This window comes from Sus scrofa, chromosome 2, assembly GCF_054392235.1.
Source record: "Sus scrofa isolate SSC_HxYL_T2T_F1_AM1 chromosome 2, Sscrofa_HxYL_maternal_Yorkshire_Landrace_v2.0, whole genome shotgun sequence".
Taxonomy (NCBI): Eukaryota; Metazoa; Chordata; class Mammalia; order Artiodactyla; family Suidae; genus Sus; species Sus scrofa.
The window spans coordinates 11,007,209-11,029,089 of NC_139384.1; the positions used below are offsets into that span (position 1 = coordinate 11,007,209).

General features: G+C 53.4%; 1 protein-coding gene across 1 annotated transcript; it reads right to left on the reverse strand.

Annotated features, from left to right (window-relative positions):
- Positions 1-2,857: 2,857 nt before the first annotated feature.
- MS4A15 (membrane spanning 4-domains A15) lies at positions 2,858-16,377 on the reverse strand. The gene is made up of 6 exons (XM_021085455.2): positions 12,441-16,377; positions 9,953-10,075; positions 7,550-7,606; positions 5,324-5,416; positions 4,842-4,955; positions 2,858-3,853 (listed from the first exon to the last, which is right to left on the reverse strand). Exons 1-6 carry the CDS (start codon positions 12,663-12,665, stop codon positions 3,737-3,739), a joined length of 729 nt encoding a protein of 242 aa, XP_020941114.2. The 5' UTR covers positions 12,666-16,377; the 3' UTR covers positions 2,858-3,736.
- Positions 16,378-21,881: the final 5,504 nt, after the last annotated feature.

The window sequence follows — 21,881 nt, forward strand, 5'->3', positions numbered from 1 at the left end:
AGAAGCTAGAAAAGGCGAGAAGTGGATCCTTCTCCAGAGTCTCCCCAGGAAACTCAGCCCTGCCAACACCTGAAGCAATTGAAAATATGATGAGATGTCACTTCTGTAACCACACTGTTATATGAGACTGTATCTTGCTACCAGACTTACTCAGGAGACTCTCTCTCTGGCTGGCTATGAAGACAGAACTGGCCATGGGCTAGGACCCAGGTTTTTTGCGTGTCCATCTTGAGAAATCTTTGCTTATCCCAAAGTACCAAAGAGCTGAAGATATTTTCTATTTTTTTTTTTTTTGTTGGTTGGTTTGTTTTGTTTTTCATTTATGGCTGCATGCGTAAGAATATAGAAGTTCCTGGGCCTGGGATTGAATCTGAGCTTCAGCTGCAACCTACACCGCAGCTGTGGCAATGCTGGATCCTTTAACCCACTGAGCTGGGCTGCGGATAAAATCCAAGCCACTGCAGTGACCCAAGGGGCTGCAGTTGGATTCCTAATCCACTGCATCACAGTGGAACCCCCCCTCCTTTTTGTCTTTTTGCCATTTCTTGGGTTGCTCCCGTGGCATATGGAGGTTCCCAGGCTAGGGGTTGAATCGGAGCTGTAGCCTCTGGCCTACACCAGAGCCACAGCAACCTGGAATCCGAGCCTCGTCTGCAACCTACACCGAAGCTCAGGGCAATGCCAGATCCTTAACCCACTGAGCGAGGCCAGGGATCAAACCCACAACCTCATGGTTCCTAGTCGGATTCGTTAACCACTGAGTCACGACGGGAACTCCTCCTACCCCCTTTTTTTCTGCCTTTTCATCTTATATTTTTTTTTAAGGCTGCACCCAAGGGATATGGAGGTTCCCAGGCTAGGGGTCTAATCAGAGCTACAGCTGCTGGCCTATGCCACAGCCACAGCAATGCAGGATCCAAGACTCGTCTGCAACCTACACCACAGCTCATGGCAATGCCGGATCCTCAACCCACTGAGTGTAGCCAGGGACCAAACCTGCGACTTCATGATTCCTAGTTGGATTCATTTCCACTGCGCTATTATGGGAACTCCTCTTTCTTTCTTTCTTTCTTTCTTTTTTTTTTTTTAAGAAGCTTGTTTTAGTTTTGAAATTTAGGTCTGTAATCCATCTTGAGTTAATGTTTATATGGTGTGATGTAGTAGTTGTGGTTCTTCTTATTTTTTTTTTCTAACCAAATCCTATTGCTCCAGCACCATTCATTGAAAAGAACATTTTTGTCCACTGAATTGCAGTGGAGTCTTTGTTATAAGTCAAGTGAACTGTATGGGTGTGTCTGAATTCTATTCTACAGATTTAATTGTCTATGCACTAAAACTAGGCTGTCTTGGTGATTATGCTGTTTTGGTTATTACTGCTTTATAGTAAGTTTTGAAATCTGGTAGTTTTAAGTCCTCCAACTTTGTTTTTCTTTAAGGCTTTCTTAGACATTTTAGTTCCTTTGACTTTTCATATGAATTTTAGAATTAGTGTGTCCATTCCACCTTCCCCACCTCCATAAACTGTTGGAATTCTGCATGGGATTGTATTAAATCTATAGACAAATTTTGGAGGTAAACGACATTTTAACAAAAATTCGTGCTTCCCAATCCACAGAACATAGCTCCTCATTCATTTAGATGGTCATTAATGGCTCTTAGTACTATTTTGTAGTTTTCAGAATTCTTCTGCTTCTTCATGTCAATTTCTTCTCTAGCTCCTGTTTGCTCTCAGTGAGGGAAAAACTAATTTTACCAATTAAGGATAACTCAGTCACTTCTCATGACGTCCAGTCCACAAGCATGACTGTTTCTTGGTCTTTCATGGCAACCTCTGCCTCCACTCTTATTTACTTAAAAACTTCAAACAACCCGCACTGCACGTCAGCCCTCTCCGCCTCTGGTGCTTTCCTCCTGGGGACACTGGAAGCTTTCTGATGTTTTCCTTCATACTAAATGTGGGCGTGCGGGGCTCCATGTCATGTCACCAGGCATGGCCCTCGGCCATCTCAACTCCACATTCCGGCTCCATGCTGTCTGGCCATGGGGCATCTCTAGGGGCCTTGCAATCTCCTTTGCTTACAGCCTGGGATGTGAAAAAGCATCTAGCTCTTATATTCCGACTAACTGATGTGTGGTTTTGGCCCCATTTCTGAGGGACTTAGTCAGCAAGGCACAGAGGATGGTAATCCCAGCCTGAGGCTGAGCCCTCTCTTCTGCCTTTTTCTCCCTCTCTCCTCCCTCCAAACATCTCCCCTCAATTCAGAAATGCGCTAATCGCCTCTATGTGTGGCAGGAAAACTGTTCTTAACTCTACCATGAAGTCTTAAACTCTCAGCTCTAGGTCCTCAAATCCCCTCTCTCGATTTTGGAAACCAAATCTTATTGTGCCCCCCCCTCCAACTCTGCAGGTGCATGACCTTGATTGCCTCTTTAAAGGGGACCTAGCTTGCTCTACCCTTGTCCCAGCTCTGTAACTGACTGGCACTTAGCCACCTAGCTGACTGCCTTCCTTTGGGAAGACTTCATGGGAAGGGGCAACATTCAAATAGGGTTTTGAGGAGGAGCAGGAGTTTGTTAGTAGCAGAAGAAGTGGAGTGCTTTGGGACAAAGAAACAGGAGGAAGGAGGAGAAGGAGTTGGTGGAAAGCACTTGGATTTAGTTTGGAGGGAGCCATGTGGTAAGAGCATGGATTTTGACTGAAATGGAGCTGCGTTCAAATCCCAGCATTGCCTCTTACTAGCTTGGTGGTTTGGGGCACCTAAGTTAACCTCTTCAAGCTTCTGTGTCTTCAGCTGTAGAGAGGGGACATGAATGCCTGCTTGGTTGGGCCAAGTCATTGCTATGAGACCAGATCAAATTGTAAGCATGGTTTATTTCCCTCTGTGGTAAGATGAAAGAAGCCATCCACCAGGGTCTCTGACTACCAGGTGGAGGTATATCCTTGGCCTGGAAACCCAGCCCAGCTCCTGGTACCTTCAGAGGCAGGCTTCTCCTCCAGCTGGGGGTGGAGGAGGGAGGGAGGGAGCCTCTCATGGGAGGGGGGCCACTACTGCTGTGCACCTGCAGATGCTGCCCGGGGTGCTGGGGTGGAGGTGGGGGGCGCTGGCCTGGGCCCTCCCCCGCAAGTCCCCCAGCCCTGGGGGATGGGCAGGGCTGAGTCAGTAAGGATTCCAGATGTTTCCGGGGACAATGGGGGTAGGCAAGATCTGACTTAGACCTAGGACTTCAAGGAGCAAGTGCAAAGAGCCTTAAATATCATTTGGTTCAACACTTTAGTTTCCAGGCGGGAAAAAGGAGCCCCAGAGAGAAAGGGCAGAGCTGGTCCTGGGGCCTGGAGACCCAAGGTCAAGCCGCTGCTGGCCATGTGGCCTCTGCAGCTGCACTGAGTGCTCCCTTCTCGAAGATTCTGGGCTTTCTGAGCTTAATGACCGTCCCAAGCCCTTGAACTTGCCTCCCGATGAGGCCAGGGTTTCTAAGGAGGGAGCAGAGAGAAATGCAGAGGGGCTCTTGGGGACATCTCCTGATTAATGGGCTCAGAGGGACACACACCCTTGACATCAATTAGCCACTGCGGGAAATGTGTGGGGCAAGCCTCCCCAGAAATTGCACTCTGTGCCACAATATGTGAGGATGGGGGAGGAGGGGGCTGCCCCCAGATTAACGAGGTGGAGGTGGGGAAAGGCTGGGTCTGGGGGAGGGGGGAAGGCGGGACTTCACCCCCCGGCGTGACCATCATCTACTCGGACGACTCTTTGGGCACGTATGCCACATTGTCATAGGCGGGGGGTGGAGAGGCTGCAGGGCTAGGGAGGTTGAAGTCTGTACTGAAGGCGTTTGGCAGGAAAATCACAGGCTGCAAAGAAAAAGAAAAAAAATCCCAGGCAATCCCAGCGGGCTCGCGTGCCTTCAGGGAGCTGTTGCAATAGTGCCCTCTCGTGGGTGTTCTGAGAACAGCGTCCTAGTAGTGGTGGCCGCGAGACGGAATTGGACCGCTCATCCGTTCAACTAATATTCCGAAAAATATTTACTGGGACCAACCACGGCCCGGGTTTGGGGGCTACAGCACTGAACAAAACAGACAAAATCGAATTTCTCTAGGAACTAAGGTTCTGGAGTTCTTTGTCTCTGGTTCGATGCTAGGATACCAGCACCCGCCTCCCTGGGGCTCCCCTGCCTCCAGCCCCACCTCTCCGCCCCGCTCCCATTGGAAAAACCCTCTCCATCGATTTCTCTGAGCCCGCTCCACTCATCCTCTCATCTAAACACACACTCTGCTCAGACTTTCAACCTCCCATTTGGCACGAATCCACCTCCCACAAGAGAACCTACGTTTTCCCGCCGCGGAGGCGGCTTTTACTCCAACTAGCTCCCCTCCCACCAAGGCCCTCCTCCGTCCCCTTTCTATCTGCACGGTCCTCCAGTTTGGGGAAAACTAAGCTCAATTCCCACCGGAGTCATGCTGCCCTTTCTGATGGCCCGGTCTCCCTCTTGGTCTGTGAACTTCTGAAGGGTCCTATTCATCCCTGGACAGCGCTGCGCTTGGTCCCCTGCACCCGCCTTGCACGGCTCTGCGTCCAATCGCACAGAGAGCAGAGGGTCCCTTGGTGCTGGCGCGCCCCCCTGTGGCCACAAGGAAAACAGCCCCATGTTCCAGCAAAAAATAATCCTTTGGGTTCCGGGATATAGTATGAGTGGTGTGGGGAACTCCGTGCAGCACAATCACTCCAGGTTTCTTCCCCGAGGTGGGGTGGGCGAGGCACGGGAGGAGAGGGTCCTCTGGGAAGGGCCCTGGATGCCCAGGGTGGGGGTGGGGCCGGGGTGAGTTGGGGTGAGGCACTTACCGCATGGGCTTGGGCACGGGTGGCTTGGCACCCAAAGTGGGTGGCAATGACCGCGATGAAGAACTCCAGGATGGTGAAGATGGTAAGCACGGCCAGATAGCCCCTGCCCACATCCTGGGAACCAAAACCTAACGTCAAAACATGCCAAGGGTTCTAGATAGAGGAGAAAAGGGGGCCCAGAGCCAAGGTCCCCAAGGCCACAGAGCCAGGCACTGTTAAGCTAGAGCCGGGGCCAGACCCCTGCCGCGCGTCCTGTGCCCTGCCCTGCACTCCAGGCTGCCTCTCTGTTCCCCTGTGCCCATCCCTGGGGTAGGATCAAGGGATCAATACACTTAGGGGGTCTCTTGGGACTGACGGGCCTGCTGAGGCCCAGAGAGGGCTCTCAGTTCCCCGGTGCTGCAAGTTCTAGCTCCTACCACCTCCTGGATGTGGCTGTGTCATTCTCCAAGTCTTCCCACCCCTGGGGGCGTCAGACAACCCACCCAGTTAGTGACACCAAAATCCATGAGCAGAATCGCTGTCCCGGCAAAGGCCGCCATGGCGCTGAGAGTGTTGGTCCCCAGGCTGCTCCTCACCTGCAGGGGGAGAGACGGAGGGAAGGAGCGGAGGGGAGGGGGCGCAGAGGATAGGCCGGAAGGCAGCAGCCGCCCCGCCCGCCAGCCTCCCACACCAGGCCTCCGCCCTCGTCCTGCGGCCTCCTGGACCCTCTCCTTGCCTCCCATCCTTCCGCGGGACCCCCCTTCCTTTCCATCCCCGTCTTGGAAGCTTCTGGGAAGGGGCTCCACATCCTTTGTGGCCTCTCCGGGTGGGGTGTGCAGAGGTTCCCCGCCCACTCGTACTGTGCCCCCCACCCCCAGGCGAGCAGGCAGGGGTCGGGGAAGCTCCTCTTTGCTGAGGTTGGGAGCGATGTTGGGGTCAGTTCCCCGTGGTCCCAGGCAGGGCCGGGAAGAACCAGGCACTGCAAACCGTGGCGGGCCACGGGGGCGGGGGGGGGGGGCGGCGGGGGGGACAGCTGAGAGTCAGGAGCTGTGGGCCTGAGGTCCATGGGCCAAACCCTCATTGGGAGGCCCTGGGCTTTGGGGCAAGTGGACCCCTGGGTAATCCAGGCGACCACCCGGGGGTCACCCTCCCCAAGTTGCCAGAACCCCATGCTCTTTTGATCCAGTAGCTGAAGCTTTCTGTTAAACAGCCTTGGCCTTAATGTGCGGACCAATCATGGGTGGCTGTGGACTATAGGACCCACTCAGGTTCAAAGACCCTGACTTCTCTCTCTGTCGCTTTCTCTCTTTTTTTTTTTTTTTTTTTTTGGTCTTTTTGTTTTTTTAGGGCCACACCCCTGGCATACGGAGGTTCCCAGGCTAGGGGTCTAATTGGAGCTGTTGCTGCCGGTGTACGCCAGAGCCACAGCAACGCCAGATCCAAGCCACATCTGAGACCTACACCACAGTTCACAGCGACACCAGATCCTTAACCCACTGAGCGAGGCCAGGGATCGAACGAATGCTCATGGTTCCTAGTTGGATTTGTTTCCGCTGTGCCATGATGGGAATGCCTCTCTCTCTCTCTGTTTTTTTTTTGGGGGGGGGGGATGTCATTGAGTTCATTGAGACCAGAGCAGGAAATCAATTAATCGATTAGTTAATGCAGGAAACGTCTCCTGAGCACCTGCTGCTCTGCTGCCTTCCAGGTGCTGTGAGCACAGGACAGAGTAAGTCAGCTCTCTGCCCCCAGACTTTACAGCCTGGGGGCGGGGGTGGGCATGGGTTTGGTTCTGAGGGTCCCCTGTATCTAGTCCTGCTATAATCCACTCTCCACCCACACCCAGAAGCTTCCAGGAATGTACACAGGGCAAGGACACCCCGGCTTCAACCCTCAGTGCCCGCCCACTGCCCTTCAAATCCAGTCTCCGCATCCATCCCAGAGGCATCTCCGCGCGCCTCTCTTCTCAGCTCAGCTCCTCTCACTCTGTCCCTTGTGTGCAATAATCCAGCATCCTGGCCCCCTCCCATCTGATGCCCAGTCTCATCTCCTAGCCTGGTCCCCAGGCTCATCCACGGCCGCTGCCCCGTGAACGATGAGCTCAGACACCAGCTCAGGGACTGCAGACCGTCCAAGCAGAGAAGAACCACTCACATTATCCCAATGCTTCATTCAGCACTTCTCACTCTCTGTAACTACTTGAGTTGTCAGTCTGGTTTTAGGATGTCTTATCAGACACGAGAATGCAAGCGCCACGAGGGCAGGGACTTGACTCTTCCATCCAAAGCCTCCCTCGCCACGCCCCTCGCTGGCATCCACAGAAGGCGTGGAGCTGTGTGCCAGGTGGACCCAGTGCATGTCTCCATCTAATTTCCTTCCCCTTCCCTTTCCAGACCTTTGCCCTGGTCAAATGAAACCACGCATGGTTTCTATGGAGACCCTGCCCAGGGCCCCGCCTGGCATCCTCATGCTTTTCCTTTGGAATGCCTCCATCCCGCTCCTGCACCAAGGCCCAGCTTGGGCAGCATCTCTTCCAGGTCCCCCCTCTGGCGTAGGTAGGGCAGCCTCTGTGTCTGGCTGTCTGGGTGTTGTCTGGTGCCTGGCCCCCAGCAGGCCCCCCAGGAGATGCTTGTGGAGAAGAGCTGGATGCGTGAGCATCTTTGGAGGCAGAGTGGAGCTGAAGTTGGGCCATGGCCCCACCCTCGCCCCTGGGTCCAGTTCAGACTTACCAGGCAGCTGGTGTGGTTCTTCTCGGCTGCCACTGAGAGGGACCCGGAGATGATGAACTGTGTGGGGAAGTGGGAAGCTGAGTGAGGCTTCGGCTGGGGCCCTGGGCAGGGGACACCATACCTGGCACCGTTGAGGCTGTGGGTCACAGGAAAAGGCCAGCAGCCTCCTAGCTGCCACTTACTCTGCCTCTCGGCCGGCACTTGAGATCTCTCTGTGAGGGTGTCCCCTGGTTACTTGGGGCCCCTGTCCAGGAAGCAGGGCTGTAACTTGCAAGGTTTATGTTTTCACTGACTTCGTATCATCAGAGCCTTGTAGGGAAGGCATCTTTTTTTTTCCTTCAAATATTCACTCAGCAGACATTTCCTGAGCAGCAGGGATGTGCCAAGAATGTAGCAGAGTTAAGTAAGACAGACAAGATCCCTGCTCTCATGGGGCTGCTATTCTAACTGGGGGAGCTGGACACTCAGCGAATAAACTACCAAGAAGTATGGTCACATGGAGTTTCCGCTGTAGCTCAGTGGGTTAAGAGCCCAACATAGTATCTGTGAGGTTGAGAGTTTGATCTTTGGCCTCACTCAGTGGGTTAAGGATATGGGGTTACTGCAAGCTGCTGTGTAGGTCACAGATGCAGCTGGGCCTGGTGTTGCTGTGGCTGTGGCTTAGGCCCACAGCTGCTGCAGCTCCAATTCGACCCCTAGCTTGGGAACTTCCAATAGGCAGCAGGTGCAGCCTTAAAAAGAGAGAGAGAGAGAGAGAGAGAACAAAAAGTATGGTTGCAGTGATAGGAGCTCTACCGATGTGGTAAGGAATCATGGGAGGCTACTTGAGGTGTGTGTGTGGGGGGGTCAGGGAAGGCCTCTCTGAACCGAGATGCAAATGAGAGGATGCAGGGCTTGTGATGAGTTGCTGTTGGTGGAGGCAGGGGTGGGGCTAGCTTGGAAACTGTCCTCTAAGGATAGTGCCCTTGGCACTGGCCTCCAGCCACAAACCTGGGCAGGTCCTGCGACTGGCTTGGCTGAGAGAATGCAGTGGAATGGTGCTGGGCCAGCTCTGCACCTCATGCTTAGAAAGCCAGCAGCTTCCACGTCTGCACTCTGCAGCCAAGTGGGTGAGACCCGGGGATAATAGACCCCCTGGTGAGGCCAGCGGGAGTTTGAAGAAGGGTGGGGGTGGAGCCCTGGCCTTACATGGAGACAGGACCAGGAAGAAGCCACCATGGCTGTTCAGGTGGTTTGGACCAGGGTGATGGCAGTGGAGGTGGGGAGATGTGGACAGTTCCAGGCTCTGCTTGGGAGGGTGAGCTTACAGGACCTGCTGGTAGGATGGACGTGAACTGGGAAATGAGGAGTCTAAAACAACCTGGAATGATTTAGCTCTGGCAACTGGGTGGATGGTGCAGAGTCAAGGATTGGTAATTGGCTCCCACATGTATTAGCACTTGATTTCCTCAAACTAGGAGTGTAGGTGGGGCCAGGACTATAGACACTTTTTTTTTTGGTCTTTTTAGGGCCGCACCCACAGCATAAGGAAGCTCCCAGGCTAGGGGTCGAATCAGAGCTGTAGCTGCTGACGTACACCACAGCCACAGCAATGCATGAACTGAGCCACGTCTTCGACCTACACCACAGCTTGCAGCAACACTTGATCCTTAATCCACTGAGTGAGGCCAGGGATTGAACTCGTGTCCTCATGGATACTAGTTGAGTTCATTGCTGCTGAGCCACGACGGGAACTCCTGGACCCAATTTTTAGATGAGGAGCTGGAGCCTAGATGGAGGGACTTGCCTCAGGGGCTCCTTATACCTCACGATGGAGCTGGGATTCAGACCACTTGGCCAGACCCCAAAGTCTGTTCTCTCCTATGGGTGCTGGGCGGCTCAGGTACAGACAGGGACCTTGTAAATACTGGTGTGCTCTCTTCAGGTTGGGGATTATAATGACACGCTCCCCTGGTTCTCCAGTCAGGGTGGGTGGCCAGCCAGGGCATTCGTCAGAGGAGTCGGCTCAGGGGTATCAGCACTGGTCAGGCTCCCAGGAGACAGAGCTCATGGTGGGCTGGGGCCCAGGAGAGGAACTGATGGATTTCTGCAGCTCAGATTTGGATTGGGGTTGAGGCTTGGGATCCAGGTAACAAGGGTAGTTGGTGTCTCCTTATCCCCTGCCTCCGTCCCCTTCACCCCATCCTTTTTGGAGCCTGCTCTGTGTCAGCCTCTTTGCTGGGAGCTTTTCATACATAGGAGGGAATCTGGATCGGATTATGATTAGAGTTTGCAATTAGGAGGTAAATATAGGCTCCGGCTCCCACCTATGGGTGGCTGTGTCCAGGAGAATGTGGTGGGGGTGGGCACAGCAGGGGAGAGGTGACCTTGGGCAGGACCCCCCAGCTCCCCCCGGGCACTCACGCAGGCTCCTCCCCAGAAGGGGACGCCACCTTCGATGAAGAGCATCCCCACGTGGCCGTGGCGGACCATGAGCAGCACGCTGCCGAAGCCCAGGTGGATGAGGCCAATAAGGATCTGGACCGTCTGCGGGGAGCAGGCGGCGGCTCAGCCAGGCGGGCGAGGCGGGCTCCACACCGCCCCCTGCCGGCCGCGGAGGAGAGCGTGGTAGGGCTCTGCGCTCCCTCAGCGAACTGTCAGCGACTTGGAAATAAACCCAGATTCTGTTCTTTTGAGGAGACATCAATATAACAACCGTAAAAGACAGTTTTAAGAAGGACAGCCAATTCCCCATAGCCTGTAGGACCCACCCTTCTGTTTCCATGTCTCCATGGGTTTGCATTCTCCTTTTAGCTCTGACCCTTGGATCTCAAGCATCCTCTGTGTTGCTACCTGGCTTTCTTAGTCCTCATTTCAATGGCACAGCATTCCCTGCCCTGAATGCCTTACCTTTCCCTTCCTCACCCCCCTGCAGCCTGCAAAAATATCTCCTTGGGCATCTTTCTCATCTGAGTGTCTGTCATTGATCCTTTCCAGCCATGTACCCAAAATCTGGACCTGGTTTTTACATTCATTCATTAATTAGAAGTGGCGGTTTGCCAGCACCTCACTGATCCATTCCCAGAACTGGGATGGTTTTCCCGAGAATGGGAACATGGGGGCTTCTGGTAGGTGCTGCCACATTTCTTTCCAAATGTTTTTGGAGACAATTGGATTCTAGAACTGAGTGGAAAGGGACATTGGAGGCCCCTGAACTCAACCGCTGCCTAATCCAGGGGCCCTTTCCAGCTCTTGACTTCTAAACAGACTCCTACAGTGATGAGGCACTCATGACCACTCAAATCACTGGGGGATTTTAGGGGTAATTCAGACTGCAGAACTGGATTCTTGGGGGTCACGTGGAACATAATGTCTTCCTAACATGAGAGCAAGAATTTGGGCATTTAAAGGCATGATCTCTTGAATCTTCTCTTTCTTTCTCTGTTCGGCCACCATGCCTTCTGTCTTTTCAACTTCCTAATGGGGCATCATGTCCCAGCTGCCAACACTGCTCTCCTCGGTGGGTTCTTCCCTGCCACTAGATGGCCATGCCATGACACCAGCTGCCACTTAGCCGACTGCCTGTCTACACTAAGCAAAGTGCTGGGTGCCTTACAGAAATTATTTCCTTTAACCCTAATGTGATGAGTAGGCATTATTATCCTAATTTTGGAGCTGAGGAAACAGTAGCTTGCCAGACCGAGGTTCTCCCAGCTATGAAGTGGCAGGCCAGCTAAATTTAAAGCCAGTATTCTCAATGGGTAACATTCCCTAACTATAGTTTCTGCTTTTTATGTTTTTCAGCAAATTGCATTTGGAAGTCAGTGTGTTCCAGAGTCTGTTCTGAGGCTTCAGGACTCCAGCAATGGCTTCTCCATCTTTGTTCACTGACTCTTGTCCCTTCCTGCGCCACTGGGCTTGCTTAGGCATTAGCATAGAATTCTAAATTCCAACACGTTCAAGCCCGGGCTCCTGGGTGCTCAGAGCGGTGGGGCTGGAAGTGGGATTTTACAGTCAGGCCATCCTAGGGGACAGGGTGCCACTTACCAGCTGTGTGGCCTTGGGCCAGTGACTTGGCATTGAAGAATCCTCAGCTTCCTCATCTGTCCAATGGGGACAATGAGCCCTGTCTCGCAAGGTGGGAATGAGATGCTAAGGGGACAAGACATGCAAATTCCTTGGCCCAGTGCGTGTCCCCCTTGGGGACACTCAGGAAATGAGAGCTGTCATTACCATCACCACCACTGTCATCATTACTGAAGCTATGTTTTCATCTTCCACTGGACAAACTGAGGCCGAGGGTATATCTATCTATCTTATCAATCTATTATCTATCCTATCATATTTGATTCCTTCCCAGGGATCAACATCTCAAGGCCATGTGAGACTGGAAAGGACCTTAGAGGCCATCTTGGACGGTCAGCCCTGCAGGAGCTGGGAGCGGGACCTGGCTACCCCTTCAGCTTCATCTCATCTCCTTCCTTCCTTTGCTCCTTACGTTCCAGCCAAGCCCATCTTCTATTTCTTGAACAAGCTACCTCAGGGCCTTTGCACTTGCTCTTTCCTCTATTGGATGAACCCTGGCTCTCCACGTCTCACTTGGCTGGCTTCAGCCCTGCATGGAGATTTTGAGCTTGAATGTCATCTCCCCTGAGATACCTTTGCAAGTGTTGCCCCTACCTCACGGTCATTTTCGACCTCTTTGCCCTGTTTGGAGTTATCTGAGTCATTTCTTCACTGCTTTATGTTCTGTGAACTCCGCGGGAAGAGGGTCCTTGTCTGCCTGGTGCGTGGCTGCATCCTCAGATCCTTACTGAGTATCTGTCGGCTGTCTGCCCCCTCTCCACGGTGCATGAACGCTCCCGCCCTGCCCAGCACCTGTGCCTCGGGTGGGCGGAACGTCTGTTCTTACCCCCAAAGCTTTGGGCTCTCCGGTCAGGAACGTCTCCACCGGCCGCAGGTCGGGCGGCTGGGTGGCCCTTGGCGTCTGCGCCCCCAGCGGTGGCTCCTCGAACTGCATGATCCCAGGCGGCTGGCACAGGGAGGTGGGCAGAATGGCCGGGGGCGGGCGGAGGCCGCTGGCATTGCTGGGTGGGATGACGACGAACACCCCATTGCTGGCCGGAGCTGTGGACATCGTGCTCAGAGAGCCGGGAAGGCAAAGGCTCGGGAGATAATGATAACGAGGATGGTTACACGTCTGCACAAGAGATGTTCAGTTTATGAACAGCAGGTCCACCTACCTCCGGCTCCCGCAGCCTCCTCGAGCCTGGCGCCAAAATCTGGGCTCAGTGGGGAAGGGAGCATCAGGGGTCAAGCCACTCAAAGAAATGAAGGGATGTCAGAGGTCAAGGTGAGGCAAGGCCAAGACTTGAATTTAGTCTTTCTGACCCTAGAAGCCACATTCTTCATCTCTGCTATTAATACATGAAAAGGACCTTTGAGAGAAGCATGCCTTTGAACTGCCTCCTTTCCCCAGAGAGGGCAAATGACTTGCCTAAGAACACACAGCTAGTGTGAGACCAACCGGAGCATCTCTTCACAGGGGCTGGAGCTCACACACCATTTCCTGTCCCTCAACCCGCAGCTATTGAGTTGCGTAAATAATCCCCCTGGGGGACTTCCTGCTGTGGGAGCCTTTCTCTTTGGCCCCCTAAGCGATCACTGTTAATGCAGCCCAGACTTGCATGGATTACGGAAACTTGGAGGGCTGGCCTGAGTAAACACTTTGCGGAAAACCACTCAGCTCTCAGGAGGTGAGTTTACAGCAGAGAAATGAATCTGCGGGAATCAGCAGAGTGAGGCATCTGCCAGATTCTACAGTGCAACAAAAACCAGGCATCCTTCTCCTTGGCAGTGACTGGTTCAGCACAGGGGTCTGGAGATAGACGCTGGGACTTGAATCCTGGCCCCTCCGCTTACTGTGACGGGTAGAATTACAGTTTCCTTGGTCCCCATCGCGCTGTAGCAAAGCATTGGAATGGTGGATGTTTTACAAATTTATTAAAGCAAAAGTACCTTTTTAGAGAAAAAGAGCTCATGTGTGCACAGGTTAAAAGAGCCCAACGCACTGTACAATTGTTTTCATGTCCCCACGGGGTGGACCGCAGGGGAGACCCAGTTTCTCCTGGCCCGGGCCCCCTACGCTGTGCGTAAGGGCTGAGTGTGGCTCCATCTCTGTATGAGGCGTATTTGATACGATTGGTTTCAGGCAGGACACCTTATTCTGGGGAACAGGTTATACAGAGGCGGTTGAGGAATGGGTGACATTCCTTCCCTACCAGGCTCTTCAAGGTGGGTGAAGGGGCATTACAATGAGACATAGCCAGAAGCTTTTGGGTTTAATCTCCTTGAAGGGGACCTGAAGCCTATAACATGACTACCTGTCCTGCCTCAATTTCTCTACCTGTCAAGTGGGGTTAATAACCCTGGGGATAATCTTATAGGGTTTGGTGTGCATTGAAATAACACACACGACCCTGAGAAAAGCCATCCCTTCGAGTGTGACGATGACTAGGGTTCAGGCGCAGTGTCCGTGCCCTCAAGGAGCCTTGCGTCTGGTAGGAGTCACGAAAGAAATTTGTAATTTAGTCCAACATAAGACCGAGGCTTTGCTAGGCACGTAGCTCAGGGGCTGGGAGCAGGAGGATGAATTAAGACTGGATGTCTTGCTCTCAAGAGTCTTGCACTGCAGAGCAGGGCTCTGCTGGAACAGAGGAGCAGGTGGAGGCAGGCCGAGCTGATTCCACCCCCACTGTGAGCTCAGCCGTGTCTTCAGGAAGGACGCAGACCTGAAACAGGGGCCTCAGAGGCTGTTCTCTGCTCTCCCCTCCCTTACCCCATGGTCCTTCCCTTTTCTCTTTCTCTCATCTTCCATCTTTTTTCCTCCCCCATCTATTGGCCAGTTTCCCCACCTCAACAGACGTATTTGGGAAGAGCAGAAGTTGCAGAAGGTACAGACTCCCGGGTCTGACCAGCCAAGCAGTTGGGACAGGAGTGAGATGCCAGGAGTTGGGGGGAGGTCGGGGCTGCCGAGGACCCACCTGGCCCACCGGTCCTTCTTGAGGTATGAATAGTGAATGTTTAAGCCCGCATCTTATTCTAAGGGAGGAAAGGCATGGATTATTAGTTGCGCTAAGAGATGAAGAAATGGAGGATCAGAGAGGGTGAGGGCTCCCCCTCTGGTCACACAGCACCTCAGTATTGAAGAATTGAGATAGGTCCAGACTTCCAGCTCCCGGTAGAAGGAATGCTGACTTGATGGGTTGCAACCACTCCTGGGTTTGAATCCTGTCTTTGTCAGGATTAGCGAACCGACTCTGTACTCCACTCTTTGGAGTAATAACTCTAAAATGCCCGGATCCCACAGCTGGTTGAATTACCAGCAAATGGGGACTGAAAGAGCCTGCCAACTCGTCACATCCTCACGTAAGTTTATGTAAAGAAAGCACCCACGTTCTCACCATCATCTAGAAAGGATGTTTAGCACCAGAGAGGGAGGAAGGACGGAATCTTTAAGCAGAACAAATTTAACTCAGTGCTGCTTTGCCAGAAGAGCTGTCAGGTCACCAGGGATAGGAGAAAACTGTGCCCAGGACCCGTGGCGACTTGTGGTGTGTTTGTGAACCCTCTCTGGGGTCCTGAGGTCTGAGGCTGTTTGCTTGGACCCTTCCCGTGCTCTCTGAGGGACCCCCGAACGGCCTTAGAAGGGAGCACAGTGTAATTAACGACATTGCTCCTGGGTGGGTGGTGAGAAACTGGCTAAAAGCGAGACCTCACCCCGGCTTAGAATAAGAGAAAACACCTACAAAAATAGGCTCTCAGCTGATGCCGGCGAGTTAAGTGGCAATGATGGTGTCACAGAGTTCCTGACACTGGTCGTCTCCTCTCTCTATTCACCCCCTGCGGCACCACCAGCCCCTCTGTGCCCTCAGGCCAGGGACCACCCCTCTTTCGCATTCCAGAGGCCACCTGGCCCTTGGCCCCCCCACCCCACCCCCGCTATCTGCCACTCAGAAAGGGACTCTTTTCCTTGTTACGGAATCAGCCAGCTCAACCTAAACACTAATGGCCATGTGCCAGGGCTAGGCAGGTGGAAAATAGGGAAGTCAGGTCCCCTGCCTCCAGGAGCTCACCAGGTGCCCACCAGGGGAATGGCTACCTGGGACCGAGACCCCGGAAGCACCCTGACAGCAAGGCATGAGCTGCGGCAGTGCTGGCCCCTCACCTGCAAAGCCTTCTGCCGTTTGTAGAGTTGTCAACCGAATGGGAACCATTGATCCTTATAACAGCCCCATGAGGCAGGTGTTATTCAGCCCACTTTGCAGACTATGAAAACAGGGTCAGAAATCGCAGTGTGGTCAAAGGGGCCAGGCCAGGGGCTTTGGAGTCAGACATAATTGTCAGAGACGTTAAAACAAAAGTTTCAGCCGAGTCCAGATCCTGGAGGGAGTTGTGCCACAGATGACCAGGTGGGACTTGCCAAAAACAGGTGGCTGTGAACCTGCTAGGTGACTTTGACACCCTCCCCTGCACAGCTAAGAGTGGGCTTTCAAAGAGAACATTTGGAATGATGCAAATCTGGATTCAGAGGAGAGGGAAGGACCCCTGGTCACCTTAAGACAAGACAGAGGGGAGTTCCCATTGCGGCTCAACAGGATCTGCAGAGTCTCTGCAATGCCGGGACACAGATTCCCTCCCAGGCTGGCACAGTGGGTTAAAGGATCCAGTGTTGCTGCAGCCGTGGTGTAGGTTGCAACTGCGGCTTGGATCTGATCTCTGGCCCGGGAACTCCATATGCCACAGGGTGGCCAAAAAAGTACAAAAAAAAAAAAAAAAAAAAAAAAAAAAAAAAAGACAAGAGGGCAAGTCTAGCTTTAAGGAGACCAGGAGACACTGATACATATCTCTTGCATTGTGGACCTCCTGCCGGACTCTGAGTACAGGGAGGGGTACACAGGACAGAAACCAGGGGACAGGCCTCTACAGGCCCCATAAAACACCTCTGCAGAGAAGTTGGCTTCAGCATGGCCAGTCTCAGGGACGGTGGAGGCAGCTTGCAAGAGTAGCAGCCTAGTGTCCCATCCCCTCCATCTCCTCCTCCCCATCCTCCAGCCCTGGAGAAACCGCAGCAAACCCGCTGGGGAAGGGGAGGGAAAGCTAGTGGGAAATTAAGGGGAGGCTCCCCACCCCAAGTCCTCTTCTTACCTGCCACGTGCTGGGCTGAGGTCCCAGGTGCCCTAAGTCACATTGGACACTCCTGTGACGAAATCGGGGTGTTTGACTCACCTGAGAGCAGCCAGAGGAGCGCTGGGACTGCCCCAGTTTCACCCTCATAGAGTTGCTCTGAGGTTTTTTTTTCCCCCTTTTTGAGGCTGCACCTGCGGTGTATGGAAGTTCTCAGGCTAGGGGTCAGCCACAGCCACAGCCACAGCCACACTGGATCCTTAACCCACTGAATGAGGCCACGGATTGAACCTGCATCCTCATGGATACTAGTGGGGCTCTTTACTGCTGAGCCACAATGGGAACTTCCTGCTCTGAGTTTTAAAAGAGATAGTGCCCATCTCGTGCCAGCACAGTGCCTGGCATGAGAGAGGCAGTCGATGCCTTTAGATTCTATTGCTGGGAACATCCTTATGAAATAGACATGGTTACTATTTTGCCAGGGAAGAAACTGAGCTCAGAGACATTAAGTGAGGTGTGTGATCTCGGGCCAATGACTTGTTTTCCATGAGCCTCAGTTTCTCCATCTGTCAAATGGGTCCTAAAATCCCTTCTGGCATTCAAGCCTGGCTCCTCTGGAGCTTGGGGTGAGGTGACCCATGCTCTCCCTGAGAGCTTCTCTCCAGGGCCCTCCCAGGCAGGCGGAGATATGGTGGCTCACTTCATCCAGGAAAGAGGGCTCAGTGCCCGTGGTTTTGAAGATGAGCAAATGACCTGCCCAGGGTCATGGCGTCAGGGTAAGGGATGGAGCTGGGATTCAAGCCCAGGTCCTCTTGCTCCATCCCCAGTCTTCCCAACTCCCCTCAGTCCCTCTGAGCTGGCGGCCACACTGCTGGGACACAGAGGCTGCACCAGGGGACCCCCAGAAAGCCCCAGGACACTGACTCCGCTAGCTTTTCCCCCTGGATCTGAGGTCTCCTGGTCCTGTGCTGACACGTGGACCCACTGCCTTTGAACCCTGTCAACACTACCCCTCGGCCTCTGCGATGTTCAGCATTTCTGGGCATCGGCTTTATTCAAGAGGCACCAGAAGCAGCTTTGTTCATTCCCTGTCGAGCAGCTGTGGGAGGTGTTACCAGCTGGAGGGGAGCAGACCTTAGATGCAAGCAAAGCAGCACACCTGGAATGGGGCTGCACATCTGGGAGGAGGCAGCTTTTCTGAGTCCTTTAGATCTTAGGCCCCTGGGATGGAAGAATCCACCCTCCCCCTCTGCCAGCTCAACCTGCTGCGGGACCTCAGGCCACTTGCTTAATCTCCCTGGGCCTCAGCTTCCCCACCTGTCAAGTGGGTGGCTGCGATGCTGGTGGGAGGTGAGGGGCTCTAGCCTTCCAAGGATGCCCTCTCTACTGCCCCTTACCCCCCCACCTGCCTCTAGGGCCCACTGCTCTGTCGACTGGCAGGGATTTGCCCCTCTAGCTAAGTCTGTCCCTGTGACACTCCTGGCAGGAGGCTTTCTGGGCTTCTCCAACCCCATCCCATTCAGGGCGGGTCAGATCTGCCGCACTGCCCTGGAAATGATGCCATCAGTCACACACGTGCGGGAGGAGGGCAGGCCTCCCTTTGTCCCAAGGTCCCTGGGCAGGGTTCCACTCCGCTCTGTGGCCCACCCCCCAGCTGAGAGCCTGGAAGCAGGTGGGGGGCCACAGCCCCTCCCTCTGGCTGGACTGTTACTCCCTCTATAAAAAAGGGCTGAGAATATTGACCCCTAGGCCCCTTTCCAGCTTAGAATCCCTGCCAGGTCCTTGTCTGTCCCTTGGAGAAGGGTAAAAGGGCAGAGCACCTGCATTTTGGTTGGAATCACTGTTCTGCCCCACCTGGGGGTGGGGGGAGGTGAGAGAGGAAGATTCCATTTCCTTGGGAGGATAGTTAGGGTCCCAGGGTCTCTGGGGGATACCCAAGTCTTCCCAGTGACGGGCTTTGAGGAGAAAGGACAGAACTCCCCCCGCCCCTTCAGCCCCCACCCCCGGCCGTGGGGCCCGAGGGCCCTGAGCTGGCAGGTCCTTGTCGGCAGGAGGGGGAGCTCAGAGGCCTGCGGGCTGTCCTGCCTGGGCTAGTGCCAGGAGGAGTAGGACCCAGGGGTGCCACCTTCTCTGCCCTGGGGTCTCTTCCTCTCTTCTTGCCCAGCATCCCTGTGCCCCTGCCCCTGTTCGCCTGTCACACCCAGGGCCTGGGCGGCCTGGGCGCTGCTTCTGGAAGGGCAGGGGGTACTCACCAGGCTGCCACCGCCACTGCACCCGCTGCCACTCGCTCCTGCTGCCTCTGCTCTCCCGCGGCTGCCCCTCCTGAGTTCACACATGTTCCTGTGAAAGGCTTGCTATTCGTGCCAGGCTTGGAAATCCTTGGCTTGGCTCTTGTGCTGCTGCTGGGACGTTTTCAAGTCCCCCCTGGCTCTGAGGCTTCACCCACCCAGCCCGACCCACTGATCCACCGACCCAACTAGGGGGCCCAGGAAGCTGCGGCTGGGAGCCCTGGGCTCCGGGCACCACGGCCCCGTGAGAACACTGGCATCTTCCTTCAATGTGCAAAAGGGGGAACTCGGCCCAGAGAAGCAAATGGCCTGCTGGGGTCCCACTGGGAGGGCCAGAGCTGGAAGCGGGTCCCCATTGGCCTCCCCCCTCCGGCAGCTGAGGATGAGGAGTTCTCAGAGTCCCCAACAGGCTGCCTGACTTTCCTGCACCAGAACTTGTCTGATGTCAATTACAAGGAGCCGCCTAGTTATTCCCTGGCTTTCCAGCGCTGGAGGGCAGAGCGTGTGATTACGGGAATGAGTGTGTTCAGGTGTGAGTGGGAGAACCTGTGTGTGAGGGTGTGGCCGTGAACGTGTATGGGCATGTGTGAGTGAAGGTGTGGAAGCGTGTAAGTATGTGGGGATGTGAACTTGGGCGAGGGTATCTGAGTGTGTGAGTTGAGTGTGTATGCCCACAAACCAGTACTCCAGTGGCGTGGGCACAGAGAATTTGTGCATCAGTTTCTGGATTCAGGTTCTCCTCAAAATAGCCTCTGAGGCCTCTGCACAATCAGGAAGGTGGCACGGGACCTGTGGGCTCAAGATGGCACAGCGATGGTCCAGAAGGGCGTGGCCTGGGCCAGCTCTCAGTTCATCCAGGGGTGGAACAGGGTGGCAGCTGATTGCAAACATGGCCCTAGTTCTCGATCCCGCCACATATTCATACTTCTTGCAGCTACAGCAAGAATCTAGATTCCCAGACCCTTGGATCTGGGCTGCCTTGGGCTTTCCTTTGCCAGCAGCAGGCAACAGAAGTAGCAGAGAACCAGTTCTGACCTGAGGCCTCATGCTTCCATTCTCTCTTGGAAACTGGCACCTGTCATGCAGCATGTCCAAGCCAGCCTGCTGGAGGATGAGATGCATGGAGCAGAGCCAAGCTGTGCCTGCTAAGGTCCCAGGGTGTGAGAGAGCACGGCCAAGGTCAGGAGGGCCACCCAGCTGACCCTTGCTTGACGCAAATGCATATGCAAACCCAGATTAGACCAGGAGACCTGCCCAGCCAACCTGCAGACACCTGAGCCAAAAAAAAAAAAAAAAAATGCTTCTGGAGGTGTGTCCCTGAGGTTCCACTGTTGGTTGTCATGTGGTTCTCCTGTGGCAACAGCTGAATGAAGTAACCTGTTCCCCTGTGATAGCATTTTTGTCTCTCACATCAATAGCTCCATAGGCCAGGAATCAAAGAAGCTGTGCTGAGCCTTTAAGAACCAGGAGCAGAAGTTCCTGTCACGGTTCAGTGGTAATGAACCTGAATAGTATGCATGAGGATGTGGGTTCAATCTGTGTCCTTACTCAATGGGTTAAGGATCCAGCATTGCCATGAGCCATGGTGTAGGTCACAGATGTAGTTTGGATCCCGAGTTGCTGTGGCTGTGGCATACACTGGCAACTACAGCTCCAATTCGACCCCTGGGAGCCTGGGAACCTCCATATGCCACAGGTGAGGCCCTAAAAAGACAAAAAAAAAAAAAAAAAAACCAGAAGCAGGAGGAAAAAAAGGAAAAATGAAACCGTCCAGACTCTAAGCCCATCACTAAGCCTTACCCACTCCTTCCCCTTAACGACTTAGGTCCTGCCATGATTTGGCTGCTGTGGGCAGACACCCTCTTTGCCTGATTCCTTATTTTTCCTGGTGGGAACGCTTGACTCTTTCCTGCCATTTACCATTTTCGGAATAACGGAGGTGCCCTAACAGTCTCCAAAGATGACCAAAGGTATTTTTTAGTAACCCTGTGAGGGCTCAGGTTTCAATCCATCCCTGGCATTGTTGTCGTTGTTATTATTGCTGTCTTGTTATTCTTGATGAGTTCAAATTGTTCCCTCTTTAGCCAGTAGGAGCCCCTTCAACATGGCTCCTGCGATGTCTGTGTGCCCTGACAATTTCTTTTCTCTGGCACAGGTTCCTAAGCTTACTCTGTTCTCCAGAGAACCTTGGCTCTTTTAGTAGGAAATGATATTTAGAGACTATAATCTGGAGGTGAGGGGGGCTCATGAAACTAGATGGTTATTGTTTCCAGTGGGTTTTGCAGTAGACAGATTTAGGAAATATTCTAACACTGGAGTACTAGGAAAAAAAGTGAAAGGGGGAAAAACACTTCCATATTTCCAATTCAAAATGTCTTTAATATTAGAAGACAGGCTCCTTTTTAATATTTAAGTTTCCCCAGTTTATAACCTCATTTTTGGGGTGTTTGATTCCACGCCACTTTGTATATATGGACTCTTGCCACCACAAACAGGATACAGAACTGTTCTACCACCAGAGAGAAATTTCTTCATTTCCCCTTAATAGTTATAGCATCTTCCTGACTTTAACCCCTGTCAACCACCGACTTTTTCTCCATCTCTGTAATTTTGTCACTTTAAGAATGTCATATAAATGGACTCATACAATATGTAGCCTTCCGGGACTGGCTTTTTCCACTCATGACAATGCCCCTGGGATCCACATTGCTGTGTGTATCAATAGCTCGCTCCTTTACGCTGCCGAGAAGCATTCATTTGTACGGATACAGCAGAGTTTGTTTTTCTCATATTCATCCGGGATGAATGTGCATCATTTCCAGTTTGGACGTTATTACAAATAAAGTTGCTATAAATATTTTGGTAAAAGCTTTTGTGTG

Coding starts and splice junctions, on each gene's coding strand:
- MS4A15 (XM_021085455.2), bottom strand. CDS start 12,665: ATGTCCACAGCTCCGGCCAGCAATGGGGTGTTCGTCGTCATCCCACCC. Junction 10,076..12,440: donor GAGAGCCCAAAGCTTTGGGG/GTAAGAACAGAC, acceptor TGCTCCCCGCAG/ACGGTCCAGATCCTTATTGG. Junction 4,956..5,323: donor ATTTTGGTGTCACTAACTGG/GTGGGTTGTCTG, acceptor TTTGGTTCCCAG/GATGTGGGCAGGGGCTATCT.